Below are 20,369 nucleotides of genomic sequence, written 5' to 3'. Positions count from 1 at the left end.
GGAGAGGTACAGTGGCCAGCAAGTAACACAACGAGATATACTGAGCTACCCATTTTGATAGTCTTTGTGATGAAATAGCCTGCCCCTTGGAGCAGCTGGCCACAGCCACAAAATAGATGTTGGCACAATCTAAAAAGTGTGGCCCTGTCACTAGAATATTGGGAAACTCTGGATATATCCAGAGTTTGCAGCAGCTTCTCTTCTTGGGTGGAATGTGGCTTTGGAAAGACCAGAGATAAAGTGATAGATTGGTTTTGGAACTCAGAAACCATGTTGGGAATGAATTTTGCAGGAAGTCTAAGTACAATCCTGTCTTTATGGAATGAGGCATAGAGGGGTTCTGCATGAGTGCCTGAAGCTTTCTCACCTTGACTTGGGTGATGACCACCAAAAAAAAAGACTGTTTTGAGAGTGAGATGGTGGATAGCACACTCCAAGAGGGGCTCAAAAGGGAGCTCTGTTAGCCTTAGAAAGATGATGCCGAGGTTCTATGTGGGAATAAGTTCCCTGACCAGTGGGTAAGTAGCCATTAGACCCTTGAAAAACTTGGATATTGGCAGATAAAAGAAGATCAAGAGCAACTGTATCGGTGGATGGTACACTGATATTGCCACCAGGTGGACCTTGACTGAACTAAAGGACAATTCAGAATGTTTTAACTGCAGCAAATAGTTAAAAATCTTCTGGTCTAAACTGTATCAGGCAACCCATACAGAGAATCTTTTCCATTTGCTGGAGTCAGTTTTCTTGCTCTGTACCAGGATTTCTTGAACTTGTAAGGAGCAATCCTTTACCATGGTGCTTAACCAGCCAGCAGTCAAGCGCAGGAACTTTGGTTCAGAGTGGAGAATCTGACCCTGTGACAAAAGGTCTAATTGGCCCCGCAGCCTGCCGGTGATTGCACAGACACCTGCCACAGGTCTGTCAGCCAGAACTGCCTCAGTCAATAGGAGCTCTGAATATGACCTTGGTACTGAGACTTTATCAGTAACCTTGGGGATTAGCAGAATTGGTGGGAAGGCAATACAAGGTCTTGATTCCATTGCAGAAGAAAACCATCCAGCAATGATCAAAGGCTCATGCCCTCTCTGGAACAGAAGTTTGGACACTTGGTGTTGTCTTTGGTGGTACACATCAGAGCTGTTGCCCACTGATGGAAAGTCGACCTAGTGAGAGAATCCTGCATTAACCCTTGTGACTGGTAATTGACTGCTTGCTCAGGATGTTCATCAGATTGTTGACAACTCCCAGGCGGTGCAGAGCTCCCAGGGTTATGCTATGCAGATTATACCATTTCCATGGTTTGTTCATTTCTATGCAGAGAGGCAAAGAGCTGTCACTCTTTCCTCGTTTATGAAATGAAATGCGAATGTATTGTCTGTCAGTATCTGCACTATGGAATGTCGTAAGACTGGGAGGAATGCCATACACATCAGTCCAATTGCTCTGAGTTCTAGGGCATTTATATGCAGCCCTGTGTCCTCTGGGGACTAGACTCCTTGCATCTGTAGATGGCCTAAATGAGCTCCCCAGCCTGTACCTGATGTGTCGACTAATGCCATAGTTGGCAACAGGGTCACTGTGACCCGCATCCCTTTTTGGACTTTGTTGGGATGCAGCCACCAGTCCAGCGCTAAGAGCACATGAGGTGGTAGCAGGACTTTCCTGCTCATCAGGTACTTAGCCTAGAAGTAAACTGACCTGAGCCAGAATTGTAGAGGCCTCAAATGAATTCTGGCAAGCAGCATCATAGCTGGTTGTGATTTCACTGTGTTCAGTGATAACTGGAGCAAAAGGAATCAGTCTTCTGGCAGCTTAGCCCTTGCTGTCATGGAATCTATCCTGGCCCATATAAACTATTATCTGTGATAGGATAAGAAGACAATTTCTTGTAATTCACCAGGAAGCCCAGCTGGGCAAACAGGGAAAGGGCACAACTGAGGCTTCTCAGAGCTTCCTGATAGGATCTGCCTCTGATCAGCCAGTCCTCTAGACACAGATGCCCTCTTAGGTGTGCCACCATTGTGGCAACACATTTTGTAGACTCTTGATGCTGTGAAGAACCTGAAAGGCAATACTTTGTACTTGCAGTGATTGGGCTCTACTGTAAATATCCGTTACTTCTGTGGCCTAGGTGGATCGCTGTGTGGAAGTACATTTCCTACAAGTCAAGAGCCACAAATCAGTCCAGAGCCTTCTAGGATGAAGAAGGTGCTACCATACTGAATCTGAAGCGGCAAATGTGTCTGTTCAATCTCCTCTGAAGAAGGCAACTTTTTTCTTCAGAATAAGGAAATATTGGGAGCAGAAGCCTTTTCCCCTGTCCTCCTGTGGAACCTCTCCTATGGATCCTAGATGAAGCAATGAAGCCACTTTTTTGTAACAGGCTCTCATGAGGGGTCCATGAAGACAGACAGGGAAGGAGAGTGGGTAGGGGCAAGGAAAAGAGTTAGATGGGGCATACCCAGCACTCACTTGCTGGTATAATCCCGGACCACACCAGATGGAAGTGGGTGAGGTGGTTTCTCAAGGTCAGCTCTGGGATGGTCTTGATGTGGTTCTCAACACCCCCATCAAACCTGCTGCACAACAGAGGAAGATGGCAGGTACTCCTGGAGCTACTGCCCTGCTTTCTGGATGTGTATCTGGTTGGTACCTGGCAACAGGACAGCGTTCTTTGCTTTTGCAGGCTCTGATGTTGGAAGAGCTTTGATATGGTGCTAGGATGTAGATCCCTAGGATCCTCAGCACTATCCCTGAAGCCTTGAGAGAATGGGAGTGCCTCAGCCGTCTGGTTGCTGAACAGCTGCCTGGTGTGTTATGATTGCCATAGCCATGGATCTAGCAACTGTACCAGACTTAGAATCATAGAATATCAGGTTGGAAGGGACCTCAGGAGGTCATCTAGTCCAACCCCCTGCTCAAAGCAGGACCAATCCTTGTCCATTGCTACTTGTAGCGCTGTTTTTTGCTATCACCTGGACCTCTGATGGTTTCTCTGAGCTCTTCTCTGCATCCCTGTGGGAGCCAAAATAGGAAGCGGATGGAAGAATCACACTCTTTCCCCCATAAAAAACCCCTTTCACGAACAAGGTCTGATAGTTCATCATACACATCCGGAGGGAGGCTGATGAATGTGCCCTCTGACTAAAAAGGTCTAATTTCATGAGGTCCTTATCTTTAGGAGTTCCTTGATGGATCTGATCTTTTCTCCTGAAGAACAGATACTACTAGCAACCCTGGTGCCGGATGCATCTAAAAATGCTCAAAGCTCTTGAACAGTATTTGGCAGTGCTTTTCTTCTTAGTTCCAAGCAGGGGAAAGTGAGACTGGGGCATGCCACAGTCCCTTTGCTGGGTCCAGTATGCCCTCATTAAATCAGGAGGTCAATTCTTGATGGCCCTGAGGAGCTAAAAATATCAAACAGCTTGTGCGTGTTCTCTTGGATCACTGCTATCTCAATAGCTGATGTTTTAGCTATCCTCAAGAGCACATCTTGGAAGGCTCTAAAGTCAACAATGGCTAGTGTCTGGACTGAAGCAACCACCTCATCAGGAAAAAATGAAGACCCCTTTGGTGGGGAGGACAGTTGGAGCATCTCTCAAGCTGCCTTGACTTGCTCATGAAGGGCTTCCTCTAGTTCTGATGAGGGGAGGGCTTGGCCATTGACCCAATGGTGATTGAGACGTCATCCTTTTCCCCTATACATACAACGGGGGTCTGCTCCTGGACTGTGGATGGCCCCAGGAGGGCTGGTAAGGCCAAGGTGCAGATTATAAGAGTACTGGCCAGATTGGCAGTGGACAGGTCAACTGCAGCCATGCATCGGTGCCTGGTATAGAATGTTGCTGGAACTCCCTCTAAGATCCTTTTCTGAGAGTAAGAGATAGAGGTGTAAGTAGTTTGACCTAGCAGTTATGGCTGGGCTGGTGTCCACACAGTCAAGGGTGGCCACGAGGCAGTAGTCAGCGAGCAGGGATAGGAGTAATCGCTAGAGATGGGATCAACAGGCAAGAGTAAAGGTCAGAGTCCGGCTGAATTTGGAGACTGGAGATCAGAAAGCTAGGGGAGGTCTGGAGTTGCAGCAGGCCAGAGGTCTGTGTGGTTGTCCAAACAACTTCCTGGGGCACCCTCTAGGGTTAAATAGTGAGCATGGGCCAATAAAAAGGCTGCAGGATATTGCAGCTCTGGACCCATTGGCATAGGCACCAACTTTCCCCGGCGCTGGTGGGAGCTTGCGCCCCCTCATCCCTGGCCTGCCCCCATTCCAACTCCTTCCCCCCCAAAGTCCCCGCCCCAACTCTGCCCCCTCCCTGCCCCTATTGGACCCCTCCCCAAATCCCCACCTGGCCCTGCCTCTTCCCCGAGTGTGCCACGTTCCCTCTCCACCCCCCTCCCTCCCTGCCACACGAAACAGCTGTTTCGCGATGTAAGCGCTGGGAGCTAGGGGGGAAAAAGCGGGCACGCGGTGCACTCCCGCAGGAGGTGGAGGCGGAGCGGAGAGCTGCCGGTGGTTGCAGAGCACCCACCAATTTTTCTCCTTGGGTGCTCCAGCCCTGGAGTCGGCGCCTATGCCCGTTGAGCAGTTCTTCCTACCGCACCTAATCTCCACAATGCTCCTTGGATGGGGCTCTGGATGGCCCCCTGGTGACGATGTCAGAACTGCAGTCCTGAGCTCTGCAGACCTGGGTTCTAGTCCCACAGATCCTTACGCTGATCTGATGGAAGAGGGTTCCCTGCTTGAAGTAGGAGAGAGGGAATGGGTTGGATATGGTGAAGAGAAGTACATCTCAGTGAACAGCAGTACCATTGGGGGTATGTCTGGTGCTGGGGCCTCCAGTGCTGGTTTCTATCCCAAGTGTAGAGGTGATGGCAGTTCCTCTAAAGTGCATCTTGGTACCAGAAAGGTTTGTTGACTGGCATGAGTGTTGGTACCTGTGTAAGTCTCAGTGTCAAAATCTGTAAAAGTACAGCTGTCTCCTGTGCTGTCTTCATAGTCTGCTCGCTTGCTTCCAGCCCTCAATGTCATGGAGGGGTTAGACCTGTCTTTGGAGGAATGTTTCAAATCCTCTTTTCAGGATAAAACTGCTGGATGCTCCAAGCTGCACTTGGAATCCATGCCAGTCTGTTGGTACTCTTTGTCCTGGAGTTGGTGCTAAAGTGTTGAACAGTAAGGCCATCTATGCCAGTGCTATGACTGGTCTTGGAGATCTTGGGACTGATACCAGTGGTCTTGGCACCCTTTTTGATGACTTCTTCCCCCCCAATGGAAAACAAGGGTATGGTGCCTGCTTAGTGGAGCAGTTGCTGGGGATAGCCCTTGACTCCAGCTTGGTGGAGCTCTCGTCTCCAGGATTGGATGCATCATTCATGGATTGCTCAAAGATATGTAACTTGAGCCTCGTGTCTCTTCATGTTCGCGTGTTGGATGAGAAGGAACAGCAGAATGAGCACTTGTTGCGGATGTGCCCTTCCCCAAGGCAGAAATGGAATCTGTTGTGCTCATCAGTTAAGGACATGAGATCGTTGCACAATGGACAGGGTTTTAACCTATAGCATGTGTGAAGTGCCTCACTGTGCTATGCAGGTTGTGTGCATGGGAGCTTTTAGGCAGGTTAACCCCTAACCTTTTCCCTTTTTTTTTTTTTAATGTCCAAATCAAAATTAATAATGAGGTGAAGAGGAATTCCTTCACAGAATAAAGTAATCTGAAGTGAGTTTGAAGCTCAAGAAAGAGTAATGAGTCAGACACTCATTTGGTTCAGTGTCTCTGCCATGGGTTGTAAGAGGGAACGAAGGGAGGGTTGTGGTCTCTTTTCCCTTTATGCCATTGCACAGGGCACACACAGGGCCCAACAGACATTGCTATTCAGAAAAAGATTATGAGGGACATGCACACCTATAGTGGGATCCATACTGACACATGCCTAAAGAAGAGCTGAGCACTGCCACCCTTGTAGCCCCAGAAGAGAGCTTCTCTCCTGACTCTCACACATGGCTCAGGAGGCCCCAACAGCATCCATGGCCTTGCCTACATAAGGACATTTCTTACCTACTCTTCAGCCCTGGTATTACCAGCTGGATGAGCTGTAGTGCAGGCAGTTTTACCACTGTGTCCTCTGACCCTGTACAGCCCTACTCCAGCCCGAGGAGCCTAGGTCACCAAAGAGCACAGACCCTGGTCTCAGCACTCATGGATCACAAGAAAGCATGGAGCTCCAGTCTCTCTGCCCTTGGGCACAGGATGTATACCCTATGGGTGATTTCAGGGGAGCACCTCCCCAGTACACAGCACATCCAGAGAAAGGTTCCAGGGGTTAGGATGGAGGCACTTACGGAGCTCCCCAACCTGCAGGATTTCACACAGCATTTTGGTGAGCTCAATGGCACTGCGCCCAAATGGGCACTCATGCTTGTCCTCTCGACTGCTGTTCTCCAGGACAATCTAGAGAGAGAGAGAGAGAGAGAGCACGCATGACGCAGCACAAACCAGGGTGATGATGTTTGCAGGAGGTACCCTTCTCTCCATACCCTGATGTAGGTGTCCTGATGGAATTTGGCCAAGTAGAGCATGTTGTCCAAAGCCAGCATCCCTGGGGGAGTCTGGGTAAAGTCCATGGCTGGATTGATGTGATTCTGTGGGTAGAGTGTAGGAAAAACCCAAACACATTAGTCCTAGGGAATCCTGAAAGAAACTTCCCTGAATCTGCCTGTGTAGGGGGTCCTTAACCCTCCCAGAACCCTCCGCCTGAGATGAGCAATCCACACAGGGAACACTCGAGTGGCCACCTATCCAAGTTGTCTCTGGAAATGTTATTTGTTGCTCTTGTGGAGATAGATGTGACTCGCACACAACAATCTGTGCCCTCCGAGAAGATCCTTGCACATCATGCGCAAGAGACCTGAGCCTAATCACTGGCTTTAACTAAGCAGTGTGTTCACAATGATACAAACAGGGGGCCCTGCCTCTGCAGAGTTCCTCTCTTAGGAGATGTCCAAGGCTCCGATACAGAAATGGGGTGTCATCTGTGCACTTTGTGGCCTCCTCCTGTTCCCCCCTCCCCAATAGGGAACTCTTAAGCTGCCTCTAGCACACGGCGGCATCAGCAATCCCTCCGGATGCATACAGTGAATCCCAGCATCTTGTAGTCCTTGGTGTACATGGCTTTGCGTTTCTCTGTCCCGCCCCCAGGTACGGTGTTGCCATCAGACTCTGCATCAAAAGCGATTCTTCTCAGCTCAAATATGACATCTCTTTGTGCCTGAGGGATAAACGGCAAGGAGATTGCAGCGCATCAGGAATCACACCAGCAATATTTCTACACAACACCATGCGGTCCTGTCTCTCTCCAGAGCTCATGTTGTGGGCATGGATCAAGTGCCAGGAATTGAGCTGGCACTTTTTACGGTGACACCCATTGGGAACTTCAGCTTTTAACACTCCCTGCAGCTGAGGTGGAGCTAAGGAAGCCAGTCATGAAGCAGTTCCCCTCTTTCAGCACCTCCTGTCCCTCATAATCGTACCCAGCCTGCTGATCCTGGGGCTTCCTCTACAGTGCACTCACTGCAGCCCTAACAATGACCTGATCATTGGGATCCATCTTGGTCATCATCCGCTCTTCCAGGAGGTTAAAGGTCAGGACCTGCAGCACGTACAGCTGATGCGCCATTTCTGTTTTGATTGGGCGGTTTCCTCTGATCACATGCTGCAATATCAAGGGTGGGGGCAAGAGTGAACAGTTAGAAAAACTACTGAGTGCTGCTTGCTGTAGGCATAAGTCAGGCTGCCCATACCCCTGTGTTCATGAAGATCCAACACCTGACGGGACCTGCTCTAATGCCAGAAGGAAACACGCTGTCAACGGTCTTCTCTCTCTTGAACAAGTGGCTGCAATTCCACTCTGCACAGACTCATACTCCTGGAGGTGCCCTTAAGCAGCAAGATTTATACTCAGCATAATCGAGGTTTCCAATTAGTAATGGCTAAGAAGCTCCCTGTCATTTGTCACATACTCACATTCAGGATTATAGACCTCAGGTGCTTCTGGGCAAACGCATTAGCCATTTCCTGTTGGGAATTCAGAGATAAAAGAAACATGAGAGAAAAACAAAAACAGAACCCACCTCTTGCAGAAAGGAGAGAAAAGGCGAGCGACAGATCAGTGACAGCCCATACTATGTAGGGCAGATAACTCATTACAGACAATCACTGTGGGACAATTCCTCCCCCCGATCTGTGTCTCTTTAGAGTGCTGGTCATCCTGAGATCTAAGGGCCCAATTCATTATTGCTCTATGGCCCCTTTGCACTGCCATACCACCAGTGCAAGAGGATGTGTGGAGGTCTGGGGGCAGGAGGAAGCTTGGCCCTGGATGTCCCCTGCTGGTCAATGCCTGTTGGAACTATGGCAGCATGGAGTGTTACTTGGGCTACCCTAGCCTGTGCTGCGGGCCAAGCCTGTCCCAGATGCCCTTGAACTGGGGAGGTGTACTCTGACCAGTGCAGGGATGTATTTGTCTACAGAAGTCTTACTGCAATCAGGTAAACAGCCCAGCCAGCATGTTCCGAGCCGACACAAGAGTCCCCCTGTTTCAACAGCTTATCACTTCCTCAGAACTCTTCCTCTGGAGCTCACATTTCCCTTGTCTCAGCACCAAAGATGATTTTTAAGGGGCAGTTTGAAGACAAACCACTGAGCTGATTTTGAGTTACACAAATAGAAAGGAAGTAAGTTTCATGCTTGAAGTTTTCAGTTGCTATATTTGCTCCAGTGGCTTTTTTCCCCTCGGCCTGTACCTCAGCCTGAGGAGTAAAGGCTCTTTAACTGTGCTCTTTCCAATTTAGCAAAGAAATAAAGAAGTGAGAAGTGTTTAAACATTACACATGCTGAGGAGGTGCCTCATCCCGACAGACAGACACATGAGTCTGCTGCAAACCTGTGTGTCTGGGACCAGCATGGCCAGCTGACCAGACATCATGCACATATCACCTACCCTACCATCTTTCCACAGGTCTAGATGACATGCTGGTTAAAACACCAGCAACCTGTTTACACTATCAGGTGGAGCTGTGCCAGTGCGAATATCATGGTGGGAGCTTTTCAGAAATTTGCTATTGGGGCAAGGTCTTTGGATGGGCCCATGATAAAAAGAGGCAGACCTATCAGGCCATTTGCCATCGGGAATGAATTCAGCAGAACAGTCCATTTCAGAACCCCTGCACATTGTGAGCACTGGTGAACACAGGCTGGGCAGGCCCAGAATTGGATTTGAATATGAAATCATACTTAAATAATTACACCAGTGCAACCTACCCCTCCTGATCTCCCTTGCACTGTCCCAACTGCCCAAACTCCCCATGCCAATCCTGCTAGTTCCAGGCCACACAGGAAGTATGGCAAAATGTACATTTCAGCCTGCTCCTAGGATCTTTGTTTTCACTCTTTTGGTTCTATATTGCTGGAGACAGGAACCACTAGGAAGAGCAGAGTGACACTCTGGCTGATAGCCAAACCACCTAGAACTGTGAGCTCAGCAGGGCTCACATGCTAACTATAGTCAAAATGAGTCAGTACTTGAATGGGAGACATCTTAACACCCAGCTGCTGCAGGAAGTGTGGTTCAAAAGAGGATATATTGCCCCTTGAATTAGCACTGTTTCTTATTATTTATAATTTCTATTATAATGCCCTTAGAGATTTGTGCCATACAAACACAAAATAAAGGGAGTCCCTGTCCCAAAGAGCTTACAGGCTGTATATATGATGATACAACAGATGGATAAAGCAGGTAAATGGTTGGAAAGAAAGGAGACAGTGAAACAATCCTGATTAGCATAGTAAGTAGAAGTGTGAGCACACATACACTGCCTAACCACTGTCAAATGATTGATATTGTCCCTAATGCCCCAGGATGGCCCTGGCAGCACTGTGCTGCAGGGAATGGTGAGGGTGACTGCAGGGGGCGCTTTCCTCTCCAAGTCACTATTGCCCCTAATGCCCCAGCATGGTACTAGGGGCTCTGTGGGGTTGGAGGTGCTCTTTTGGATTGTTATTACTGTAGTGCTGAGAGCCCTAGTTGTGGACCAGTACCCCAACATGTTAGGCGCTATACAAAGGATGCAAGGAAAATTTAAGTGGTCATTAAAGATCCCTTGGAAACGTTATGAGTTGGGTATTAGCCTTGGTATCTTGGCCAAACTCCTACTCACATAATTATGGTTCTTCCTCCCTGAATTACCTGTGAACTTTCCATTTGAGATGGTAAGCCTACCCATTGTCTGTCTTAGAATATTACATCATGTTTGCTAAGTGCTGTTAAAAGTGTCAACAGAGCTACCTCAGAGGTGGCTGTATTTTCAGCAAGAATAAAGTGCTCTCTCCTGCTACAAAAGTCTGCAAAATACTTTAAGAACCTTCCAAATGGAAGTCTCTAAATCATACTCTAAACTGCATGGGCAGTGGGACACAAGCAACAATCCTGAGGCAGACAGCTGGAGGCTGAAGTGTATTCTGATGGCACAATTGCTGAAGGGGTAGCCCCAGATCAGGCATGACATACACTACAACCTGAGAGCATCAGCATTGAGTACTGTGAATGTTCCCCTTCACCTCTGCTATCATAAGGTCTTATCTACATAGCAAGTTTTCTAACCTATTTTAAAACCAATCAGAGCTGTAGCACAGACTCAGTTTTAGGCAGTTTAAGGTAGCTTGGCCTGTTTTTACTGAACTGGTTCTGGTTATAAAATTGGTTTAGCTGAACTGGTTTTAAAAGTTTCCCCAGCGTAAACAACCCCTTTATGGACCATCATTATAAATATCCTCTGTGCCAGCTAACTGTATGGTTCCTCCAGCACCATCCCCTGGATCACCCCTCCCATGGCTCATCCATCACCTCCAATCCCCATGCAGCATCTCTGGCACTAGGAGAGATAGCTGGAGGATAACTACCTAGGATGCCTACAGATCAGCAGGCATCTGACCCTCCCCCAGGGCTGGAGTTACTTACAGTGACAGGCAGGTCTAGCGGGTTAAGGAGCTTGTCCTGCTGGCAGAAAGCAAAAGGCACAAAGAGAAGCAGACAGAGGAGTTAGCTCAGAGCCCAGAGCAAAGGGCACAAACAGGGCACTGGAAGAGGAAGGGTTAACAGAGCAAAGCTTCACGACACAGACGCATGCACACCCCACACCTAGGTAAGATCTTGGGGCGCCTCAAGCAGAGCAGATAACTTACTTATCTTATGCATGTCATGGGGACATGCCCATGGGTCTTAGAGATTGTGTGTGCACATGTTGGACAGTCCCATGGGGCTCCTAACCGCCCCACCCTGTGCTGCACTCCCACGTGGCATTCCCACAGGACTCAGTTTCTCCAAAGGGTGTCCATGCGCTACATACAATCGCTCTATGCTTCTTCCCCAGCAACACCCCATTTTCCTGCTGGACATCCCCCACACCAATAGCCCTCTGCACCAGTCAATATCTCTGCTGAGATTGCTGCATTTCCCCCCATGCTGAACCACTGCAAGAGAGTCCCACAGCAATAGAAAGAGCTTGTCTGAGTCTGGGCCCCATTCTGCTTAGACAGATGCTGCAGGTGCCAAACGAGCAGTCAGCCATTAATCAGGCCAGGGGTTTTGGCTACAGAAAGAAGGTCACAGACCTGTCTCTTGTCCTCAGGCGCCTTCAGGAAGAGGGCATTGATCAGGGCAATGGCATACGTCTGAATCTCCTGGTTTGAGCTGCAGGGACAGAGACACATGGAGAACTGGAGATGAAAGAAGCAGCGAGTGTTTGCAGAACAGGGAGGGGAATATTACAGGCTGTCACTTCACCCCATCTATTCAAGGATATCTGGAGGCAGGATCTGCACTGGTGCAGCTCCTCAGACAGGACCCAACTATTTTTACCACCATGTCATCTAGCTTTGCTCAGAACACCACTGAACTGACAGGTAAAAGCTGCTGTAGTCAGGGGAAAATACACTATGACAAATGCTTCCAAACATGGTTTACGCTATTTCTTCTGGCTCACATGACAGACACTGTATCAAAGAGTTTACAAACCATTCTCAAGCCCAACAACCTTTGGCCTCAGTCTCTACCAGCAGAAACTCAAACTGCAGCAACTGCCAGAAGCAGCATCCACATTCTGAACAAGTTTTAGAGTAGCAGCCGTCAGAGAACACTTCAGTCTCTCTGGTCACTTGATTACAGACCTAAGTCGTAATTCTTCAACAAAAAAAACTTCAAAAACAGACTCCAACAAGAGACTGTTGAATTGGAATTAATTTGCAAACTGGACACCATTACATTAAACTTGAATAAAGACTGGAAGTGGATGTGTCATTACACAAAGTAAAACTATTTCCCCATGTTTATTTTCCCCCCTTACTGTTCCGGACACGTTCTTGTCAACTGCTGGAAATGGCCCACCTTGATTATCACTACAAAAGGGTTTTTTTCTCTCCTGCTCGTAATAGCTCACCGTACCTGATCACTTTCGTTACAGTGTGTATGGTAACACCCACTGTTTCATGTTCTCTGTGTATATAAAATCTCCCCACTGTATTTTCCACTACATGCACCTGATGAAGTGAGCTGTAGCTCACGAAAGCTTATACTCAAATAAATTTGTTAGTCTTTAAGGTGCCACAAGTACTCCTTTTCTTTATTCTGAACATTTATCCTGAATGCAGCTCTCGGGACACAGGGGCCAGAGCCTCAACCTCTGGGCTGTGGCAGGTGGGGGCTGTAAAATTACAGGCCCTGACTCATGAGCCTAGACTTTTTATGAGGAGGACAAGGAGGCTCCATGGGAAAGGCTGACCAAGGGGAGAGGTTGTCATGGGTCGCTCAGGTCGGGGAGGAGGAGCTGGAGAGGGCATGGTAGCCGGCCCTATGTGTGGCACAGAGTTGAACACAGAAAAATAAAGAGTGAAGACATGAAGCAAACGAGACAGGAGCAGCAGCTGGCTCCCTAGTGGGAAGTGAATAAAAATCACGATTAAAAAGTTTTAGATTTTTAAAAATTTAATTAAAAAATTTAAAATGAGATATTTTATTTACATGTTGTTAGTTCTTTACTTTCTCCTCATTTTATAGTCTTACATTATTAATAATGAGGTTTTGTACTTGTTTATAATTAGTTTCCTAACAGTTTGTGGCATTTCAGGTTTACCTAGAGGTTTTTTCTCTTAAGAAGCTTCAGCCCTGAAATGAAGCATCTCTGATCTTCATTAGTATATTTTTTTGAGAGAACATCACAAACTCAAACATAAACTCAATAAGCAAATACCCAGTGCTATATCTGCAACTAGAGCTCAGCAAAATATTTCGAGCAAACCATTTATTTCCTGAAAAATGCAGTGGTGATGCCCTCCTTATAAAATGTTTAGCACCCAGTGACTGGGCACTTACCTGGGATGTGGGCAACTGTCATAGAATACATGCCTGTGTTCACACCCTACACACTATTGTAAAAATGTTTGTACATGGTATGCCTTTTGAGGTATTTAAAATCATAATTTGCTTATCAATATCATGGCAAAATGCATGTAGTAGTGCAATATGTAAAGTTATAAACAAAAGCTGAGATCTTGACTAAAAATATGTTTCCCAGAGAAGTCTGGGAAATGGCCAACCAGTTCCTCAGAGACAAAGGGCAAACTGATGCCTCAGCCAGGTGTGAACAAGGCTGATGGACCATTACCTGCTAAATGGCCGTGCTTTGACAGGAAAGGAGGCAGGGGCAAAAAAATCTACATCTTAGCAAAGCACATGCATGGACCTGCACTGACTCCTATGGTTCTCAGCTCACGTGGATCCAGCTGCAGGACTGGGCTTGATGGGATTAAACAATTTTGCAACAACCACCTTGCAGCAGCCAAACACAAACAAGGAAGGTAGCCGTGCACTTGTCAGACCTTAAGCTGATTGTCCTTCTCAAGCAATTCTGAAAGCACAGAGGGGATCCTCAGGGAATGCAAATATTAGGACTCCTTGGTAACTGGCCTGTGATTTTTGATCATGGATTGTAATGAAAGTTGAATGTGTTGCATTATGAAATATTCATGTTAATATCAATGTTTGTGAGATTGTATACACAGAATTCACAAGTTTTAACTTTGTTAATGTACTGAAATACTAAACAACTGTTCATTGGTAACACTGAAGTAATTTTGCTTTACAGTGCTATTTGGATTTATAAAATAAAAGTTTTGACTAACAATACAGTTTTAGGCCCCAGTCCTGCCAACTCTTCTGCACGTGCATATTAAGCACATGATTAATCCCACTGAAATCAGTGAGACTATTCACATGAGGGAAATTACTCAATTTCTAAAGTATTTCCAAGATTAGTGCCATAATTTTCCAATTTCTTGTTCTTTGCCTTTCGCAGATTTGTAAAGTTCAGATAAGACACCCTACCAGTAATGCCATTTAAAACAGCATTGTTATGAATTTTAATCTAAAATGATAATCTAAAAAAGTTTTACAAATCTCAGTTTAGTTTTAGATCTCTCCACTCTGGGTTGTTGGATACTCACACCTGGAGGTGAGAGATGAGCTGCCCCACAGTGATCTCCTCCGCTATCTTCTGGTACAGAGTCTGGCTGTTCAGCACCATGCTCTCTAGGATGGCCAGGGATCGCTGAAGAATAGAGACGTCCACCATGGGCTGACTCACATATCCTGCAATCTAAATCCAGAGAAATCAGCACCTCAGCAAGATGCCCACCACAGAGGCTGTGTGACAAACCAAATACCAAAGTGCTTTGACACAGGCAGGCAGAGGAGGCAGGCCTCAGAACACCAAGAGGAAGTGTAGCAACTGCATCATACTCTTAAAATCAGCACCACCTCACCTTGCATCCAGCTGCCTGCAAGAGTCACACTGTTCTTGGAAGCTGCATCAGAGCAGGAGAAACCCACTCCATGTGGAGCATGTGACATGCACCACAATCCCAAAAGGTCCAGCTTCTGCAACTGTGAGAAGGACACTACCCCAACTCTGAGAGGCTGTGGCCTGGGCATCTCCTGCTTTTATGGAGTAAGATGGTCTGTAACCTTCCTTAGCATAAGGCTGTCTCACTCATGCCTCATGTTGCACCTGCCACATAGTCATAAGAGATTCTGACATCCCTACAATCCTTATTTGCAGCATGCTGCAGGATTTTGTATCAAGAACCAATAACTACACTGCAGAAGCTGGAGATCTAGGCACCCAGGGAAGCACAGGAGCAGTTTGGGATTGTGGGAGACACATATGAGCTGGTTGTTTCTGCTAGAATAGTGAATAGTGACACAATTAATGTTGACTTTTAAAATGGGCCAGACCACACCTATGGTTCACATTCTGGTAAGTCAAGTGGAAAAGTATAATTAGGCAGCCTTCAGATTCTATTTTGGCCCAACTACCAAACACCCCAAAAACTAACTGCAAAATTTTTTTAAATACCTCAGAAGCAGGAAGCCTGCCAAACAATCAGTGGAGCCACTGGATGATCAAGGTACTAAAGGAGCACTCAAGGAAGACAAGGCCGTTGTGGAGAAGCTAAATGAATTCTTTGAAGCAATCTTCACTGCAGAGAATTTGAGGGAGATTCCCACACCTGAGACATTCTTTTTAGGTGATAAATCTGAGGAACTGTCCCAGATTGAGGTGTCAGGGGAGGTTTTGGAACAAATTGATAAATTAAACAATAATAAATCACCAGGATAAGATGGTGTTCACCAACCGATCTGAAGGAACTTAAATATGAAATTATTTACTCCTGGAGGAATTCTGCACCACTGCGCAATGCAGAATTTTACAGAAATTGTTTTTTTGTGCATAATTTCCTTTCCCCCACAGACATGGACTGCAGTGCTGCTGGCCACCACTAGGTGCTGCTGGAGCTGGCAAAGCCCTGCTCAGCTCACACACACAGAAGACACTGCATTGGGTGGGGGGAGAGCTAGAGGGTTCCTGCCTGGAAGCTGCAGTTCTCCGCATGAGGGAAGGAGAGTGCAGAAAACTCCACACAAGCCGGGGACTAAGCAGCAGGCTGTTTCTCCCTCTGGATCCCTGGCTGGTAGGGAGGCTGTGCTGGGGGGTTGGGGAGCATGGCTGGGCTCCTGGAGGGAAGTGGCCATGGCTGGGCTCTCGGGGACGGGGCGGGGGCATGTATCTAGGCTGGGGGGCCCCCATGGCCGAGTTCTGGTGGAGTAAGGGGTTCAACTTTATTGGCTGGGGGGGGCCCCCCACGGCTGGACTCGGGGGGACGAGTTGTGGGTGTCTGGCCCCTCCAGCTGGGGTGGCGGGGGGTGGGGCAGAGAAATAGGAACTGGGTTGTCATAGGGTTTTCTTTAATTCTTTGCTCCTGGGGGAATTTTTGTGTTTCTCTGTATTGTTACAGACATACTTGCTGACAGGTATTTTGAAATAAATTACCAAAATAATTGAAACTGGAGTGATTATCTAGTGTTATTTTGATAAATAAAATTTGCAGAATTTTAAAATATTGTGTGCAGAATTTTTATTTTTTTGGCACAGAATTTTCCCAGGAGTAGAAACTGCAGAACTACTAACTGTGGTATGTAATCTATCCCTTAAATCAGCTTTTGTACTGACTGGATGGATGACTGGAGGATAGCCAACGTGATCCCAATTTTTTTTAAAAGCTCCATATTCAATTACAGCAATTAGAGGCCGGTAAACCTAACTTCAGTACTAGGCAAACTGGTTGAAACTACAGTAAAGAACAGAATTATCAGACATACAGATTAACATGATTTGTTGGGGAGGAATCAATATGGCTTTTGTAAGGGGAAATCATGGCTCACCAATCTATTAGAATTCTTTGAGGGAGTCAGCAAACATGGACAAGGGTGATCCAGTAGATACAGGCTTTCAGAAGCCTTTGACAAGGTCCCTCACCAAAGGCTCTTAAGCAAAGTAAGCAGCCATGGGATAAGAGGGAAGGTCCTAAATTGTCAGTTTTCAGAATGGACAGAGGTACATAGCAGGGTCCCCCACGAATCTGTACTGGGACCTGTGCTGTTCAACATGTTCCTAAATGAGCTGGAAAAGGGGGTGAAAAGTGAAGTGGCAAACTTTGCAGATGACAAAATTATTTAATACAGTTAAGTCTAAAGAAGACTGTGAAGAGTTACAAAGGGATCTCACAAAACTGGGTGACCAGGCAACAAAATGGAAGATGAAATTCAGTGTTGATAAATGCAAAGTAGTGCACACTGGAAATCCCAACTATACGTACAAAACAATGGGGTCAAATTAGCTGTTACCACTCAAGAATGAGATCTTCAAGGCATTGTGCATAATTCTCTGAAAACATCTTCTCACTGTGCAGAGGCAATCAAAAAAGCTAACAAAATGGAGGACAGATAATAAAACAGAAAATATAATAATGCCACTATATAAATCCATGGTAGGTCCACACCTTGAATACTGAGTGCCATTCTGGTTGCCCCATCTCAAAAAAGATCTATTAGAATTGGAAAAGGTACCGAGAAGGGCAGCAACAATGACTAGGGGATGGAACAGCTTCAATATGAGCAGAGATTAAAAAGACTGCGACTATTCAGCTTGGAAAAGAGATGACCGAGGGGGGATAGGACAGAGGTCGATAACATCATGGCTGGTGTGAAGAAAGTGATTAGGGAAGTGTTATTTACCTCTTCACATAGAACAAAAACCAGGGGTCAAAGAAATTAATACATAACAGGTTTAAAACCAACAAAAGGAGTATCTCTTCACACAATGCACAGTTAACCTGTGGAACTCATTGTCGGGAAGTTGAGAAGACCAAAATATAACTGGGTTCAAAAAGGAATTAGATACATTCAAGGAGGATAGGTCCACCAATGGCTATTAGCCAAGATTGTCAGGGATGCAATCCCATGCTCTGGATGTCCCTAAGCCTCGGACTGCCAGATGCTGGGACTGGACACAGGGGATGGATCACTCGATAAATTGCCCTGGTCTGTTCATTCCTGTTAAAGCACTGGCCACTGTCGGAAGACAGGATACTGGGCTAGATGGACCATTCATCTGACCCACTTTGGTGGTTCCTCTGGTCTTCTGTCTTATGGAGTTATTGTTTCAGACTGTCCCCAGACTCAGAAAGACAGCATTGCAGTACATACACTAGAGTCACGTTTTCTCTGCAACAACAAGGGCTAGAAACTCAGTTTTATTTTTAAATGAAAGCTGAGATTCTGGAGCACAATTCTGTGGATGAGTCCATGGCCATAGAATACACAGGCTATAATCTGATCCCTGGCCCCTGTGCCTGCCCACCACTCTGATCCCAGCCCTGCCTCCAAAAGTGATCTAGTGTAGCAGGGCTTAGAGCTCAGATAGAAGCAGAACCCAGGCATCTGTAACAATGGTGGTTGCTGCTGTGTCCTGTCTGCGCAGCTGAGCAGGAGACTGGAGCTGCAATCACCAAACATGCATCTACAGGAACCACCATGAACAGAGACCCATTTCCTGAACAGAGTGGAACCCAACCAGAATTCAGGTCAGTAGAGGGTTTGTGACACTCTCTGCTAGCACCAGTGACGCTGCGGGGGGTGGGCTGTGCTAGAGCTGCAGGTGGGGTGTGAATAGGCAGCAGGAAACCCTTCCACCTCCGCTGCTAACTCCAGACACAAACTGCCACAGAGACAAGCCTCCAGCAGAAAATCCACTGGGGAAATGTTTGGAGTTAAGCTGTTACTTTCCAACTCCTTCCACGCCATACCTGCACCATGTGTGTCCATCACGTGCCCTACTTCACCACTCTATGCCAGGCCTTCCTCCACATCAAGTCCCTTCCCTGCCCCATGCCACACTACACCCACTTCCCCCACCGTATCATGTCCTGTTCTCCCCACAGGCCACGCCGCATCTTCACCCTGCTCATGGCGCACCTGCCCCATTCTCCCCCTCCTCCTATGTCATGTGTGTGCCACACCACATGTTCCCCTTTTCACTCCTCCCACTGCCATATGCAACTCCCCTCTCCTTTATGCCACACCTCTGCTGCTTCACTCAGCACCCCCTCCCCCCTTCTCCTCGAGCCACACCTGTTTGATGAAGGTTATTGAGACCATGTCCCAGGAGACGATGCCATGGTCCATGAGCTCCAGGAAGGCAGTCAGTGTGAACGCCAGCATCTCGCTGTAACTGAGAGGAGGAAGGGGAGTGTGATTGCAGGAGACACAGAAACCAGCCTGGGCAGAAGACACAAGTCACTCAGCAAATGCTGTGGCTTCACAGGATTCACCCCGCCCCCAGTCTTCCAGCCAAAGCATCTGCTCAACACAGCCCCTTAACTGGCCATGGGGTTCATTACTAAGAGGCAAGATATTCCACTGCCCTGCCTCTGCAATGCTCTGAGCCCCAGCTCTCACAGCTAGGTCTCCTGTGTGTCAAGGTACAGAGTTATCCCTAGGACACTGGACTGGTTTCTGCAGTGCTCCCAGACCGGCTCAAGCGATCAGGTCTCTCATGTGAAGTGCTTTGCATGCTAAGCATTATTAGTATTAAGTGACACACACCATCCATGTCCCTGTAAATAGCCCTCTCTGCACTGACTGGGTCCCACATTTCTCCTTAAAGAGGCACCCTGACTAAGCTGCTCCAGCAAGACACAACAGGACAAATACAAGAGTAAGGCTTCTCATCTCTCCAATACAACCTGACAAGCTGTTCTACCTTGGACAGGATCCCTAGACCCCAAGATCAGCTGCGCAGACATCTGTATCCTAAGTCATTTATAGCAGGTGGAAGGCAACAAAAGTTTAGCTTGATCTGTTATAAAAACTGTATATAAAAAAGCAGAAGCTGGAAATCAAACACATTCAGTTTGTATCAGTTTAACACAAAGAGCTGGGATTCAGGGTCTCCAAGACTCTTGGGGAGGTCACAGGCTGACACCAAGCTAAGGGTGTCTGGAAATGGTCATATATGGAATCACTGGATGTGTGTTTTAATAACTGTGGATGGGACGGGGTTACTACCCCTCTATGTGCACTGCTTTGCTGGGGGTTACTTGGCAACTTGCTACACTTGAGACCTGGACAGCTGGCAGAAAGAAGAGGGACTGAGCGGCACCATCATGAGTGCTGCTTTTGCCACCACACATCACTCCTCTCCACCTATTGCGGCCCAGGAATCAACCATCACACCCCTGGGCTTTCGTTGTCCTGATGGTAAAAGATATCCTGACAAGATCAGAGGCAGGGGGTGGCAATGGGAACCAAAAAACATCACCCTATTGGGCTGAGCTGAATCCTGATCAACAGCTAGACTTGGACCTGAAGTTCCTGCTATCACCTCCTCCTAGTGCGTCATTTTACCTCTCCCACCATATTTCCCCT

The 20,369-nt window shown here is 47.2% G+C and overlaps 1 protein-coding gene across 5 annotated transcripts in view; it reads right to left on the bottom strand.

Moving 5' to 3' along the window:
* Window positions 1-20,369, bottom strand: part of ELMO2 (engulfment and cell motility 2) — a 49,705-nt gene that overhangs the window by 7,867 nt on the left and 21,469 nt on the right. For 4 of the 5 annotated variants that reach the window (XM_048820248.2, XM_048820249.2, XM_048820251.2 and 1 more), the window contains exons 7-15: window positions 19,074-19,173; window positions 14,549-14,700; window positions 11,663-11,741; window positions 11,010-11,045; window positions 8,018-8,068; window positions 7,584-7,706; window positions 7,128-7,262; window positions 6,532-6,636; window positions 6,337-6,445 (exon numbers count right to left, since the gene is read on the bottom strand). In XM_048820248.2, coding sequence (XP_048676205.1) covers window positions 6,337-6,445; window positions 6,532-6,636; window positions 7,128-7,262; window positions 7,584-7,706; window positions 8,018-8,068; window positions 11,010-11,045; window positions 11,663-11,741; window positions 14,549-14,700; window positions 19,074-19,173 — 890 coding nt within the window. The remainder of the gene's footprint in view (window positions 1-6,336; window positions 6,446-6,531; window positions 6,637-7,127; window positions 7,263-7,583; window positions 7,707-8,017; window positions 8,069-11,009; window positions 11,046-11,662; window positions 11,742-14,548; window positions 14,701-19,073; window positions 19,174-20,369) is intronic. The other variant, XM_075118601.1, reaches the window with a different exon arrangement.

The sequence above is a fragment of the Caretta caretta genome, chromosome 13 (assembly GCF_965140235.1).
Source record: "Caretta caretta isolate rCarCar2 chromosome 13, rCarCar1.hap1, whole genome shotgun sequence".
Taxonomy (NCBI): domain Eukaryota; kingdom Metazoa; phylum Chordata; order Testudines; family Cheloniidae; genus Caretta; species Caretta caretta.
The sequence above is the reverse complement of the archived record's forward strand: the minus strand, read 5'-3'. Positions and strand labels throughout refer to the sequence as shown.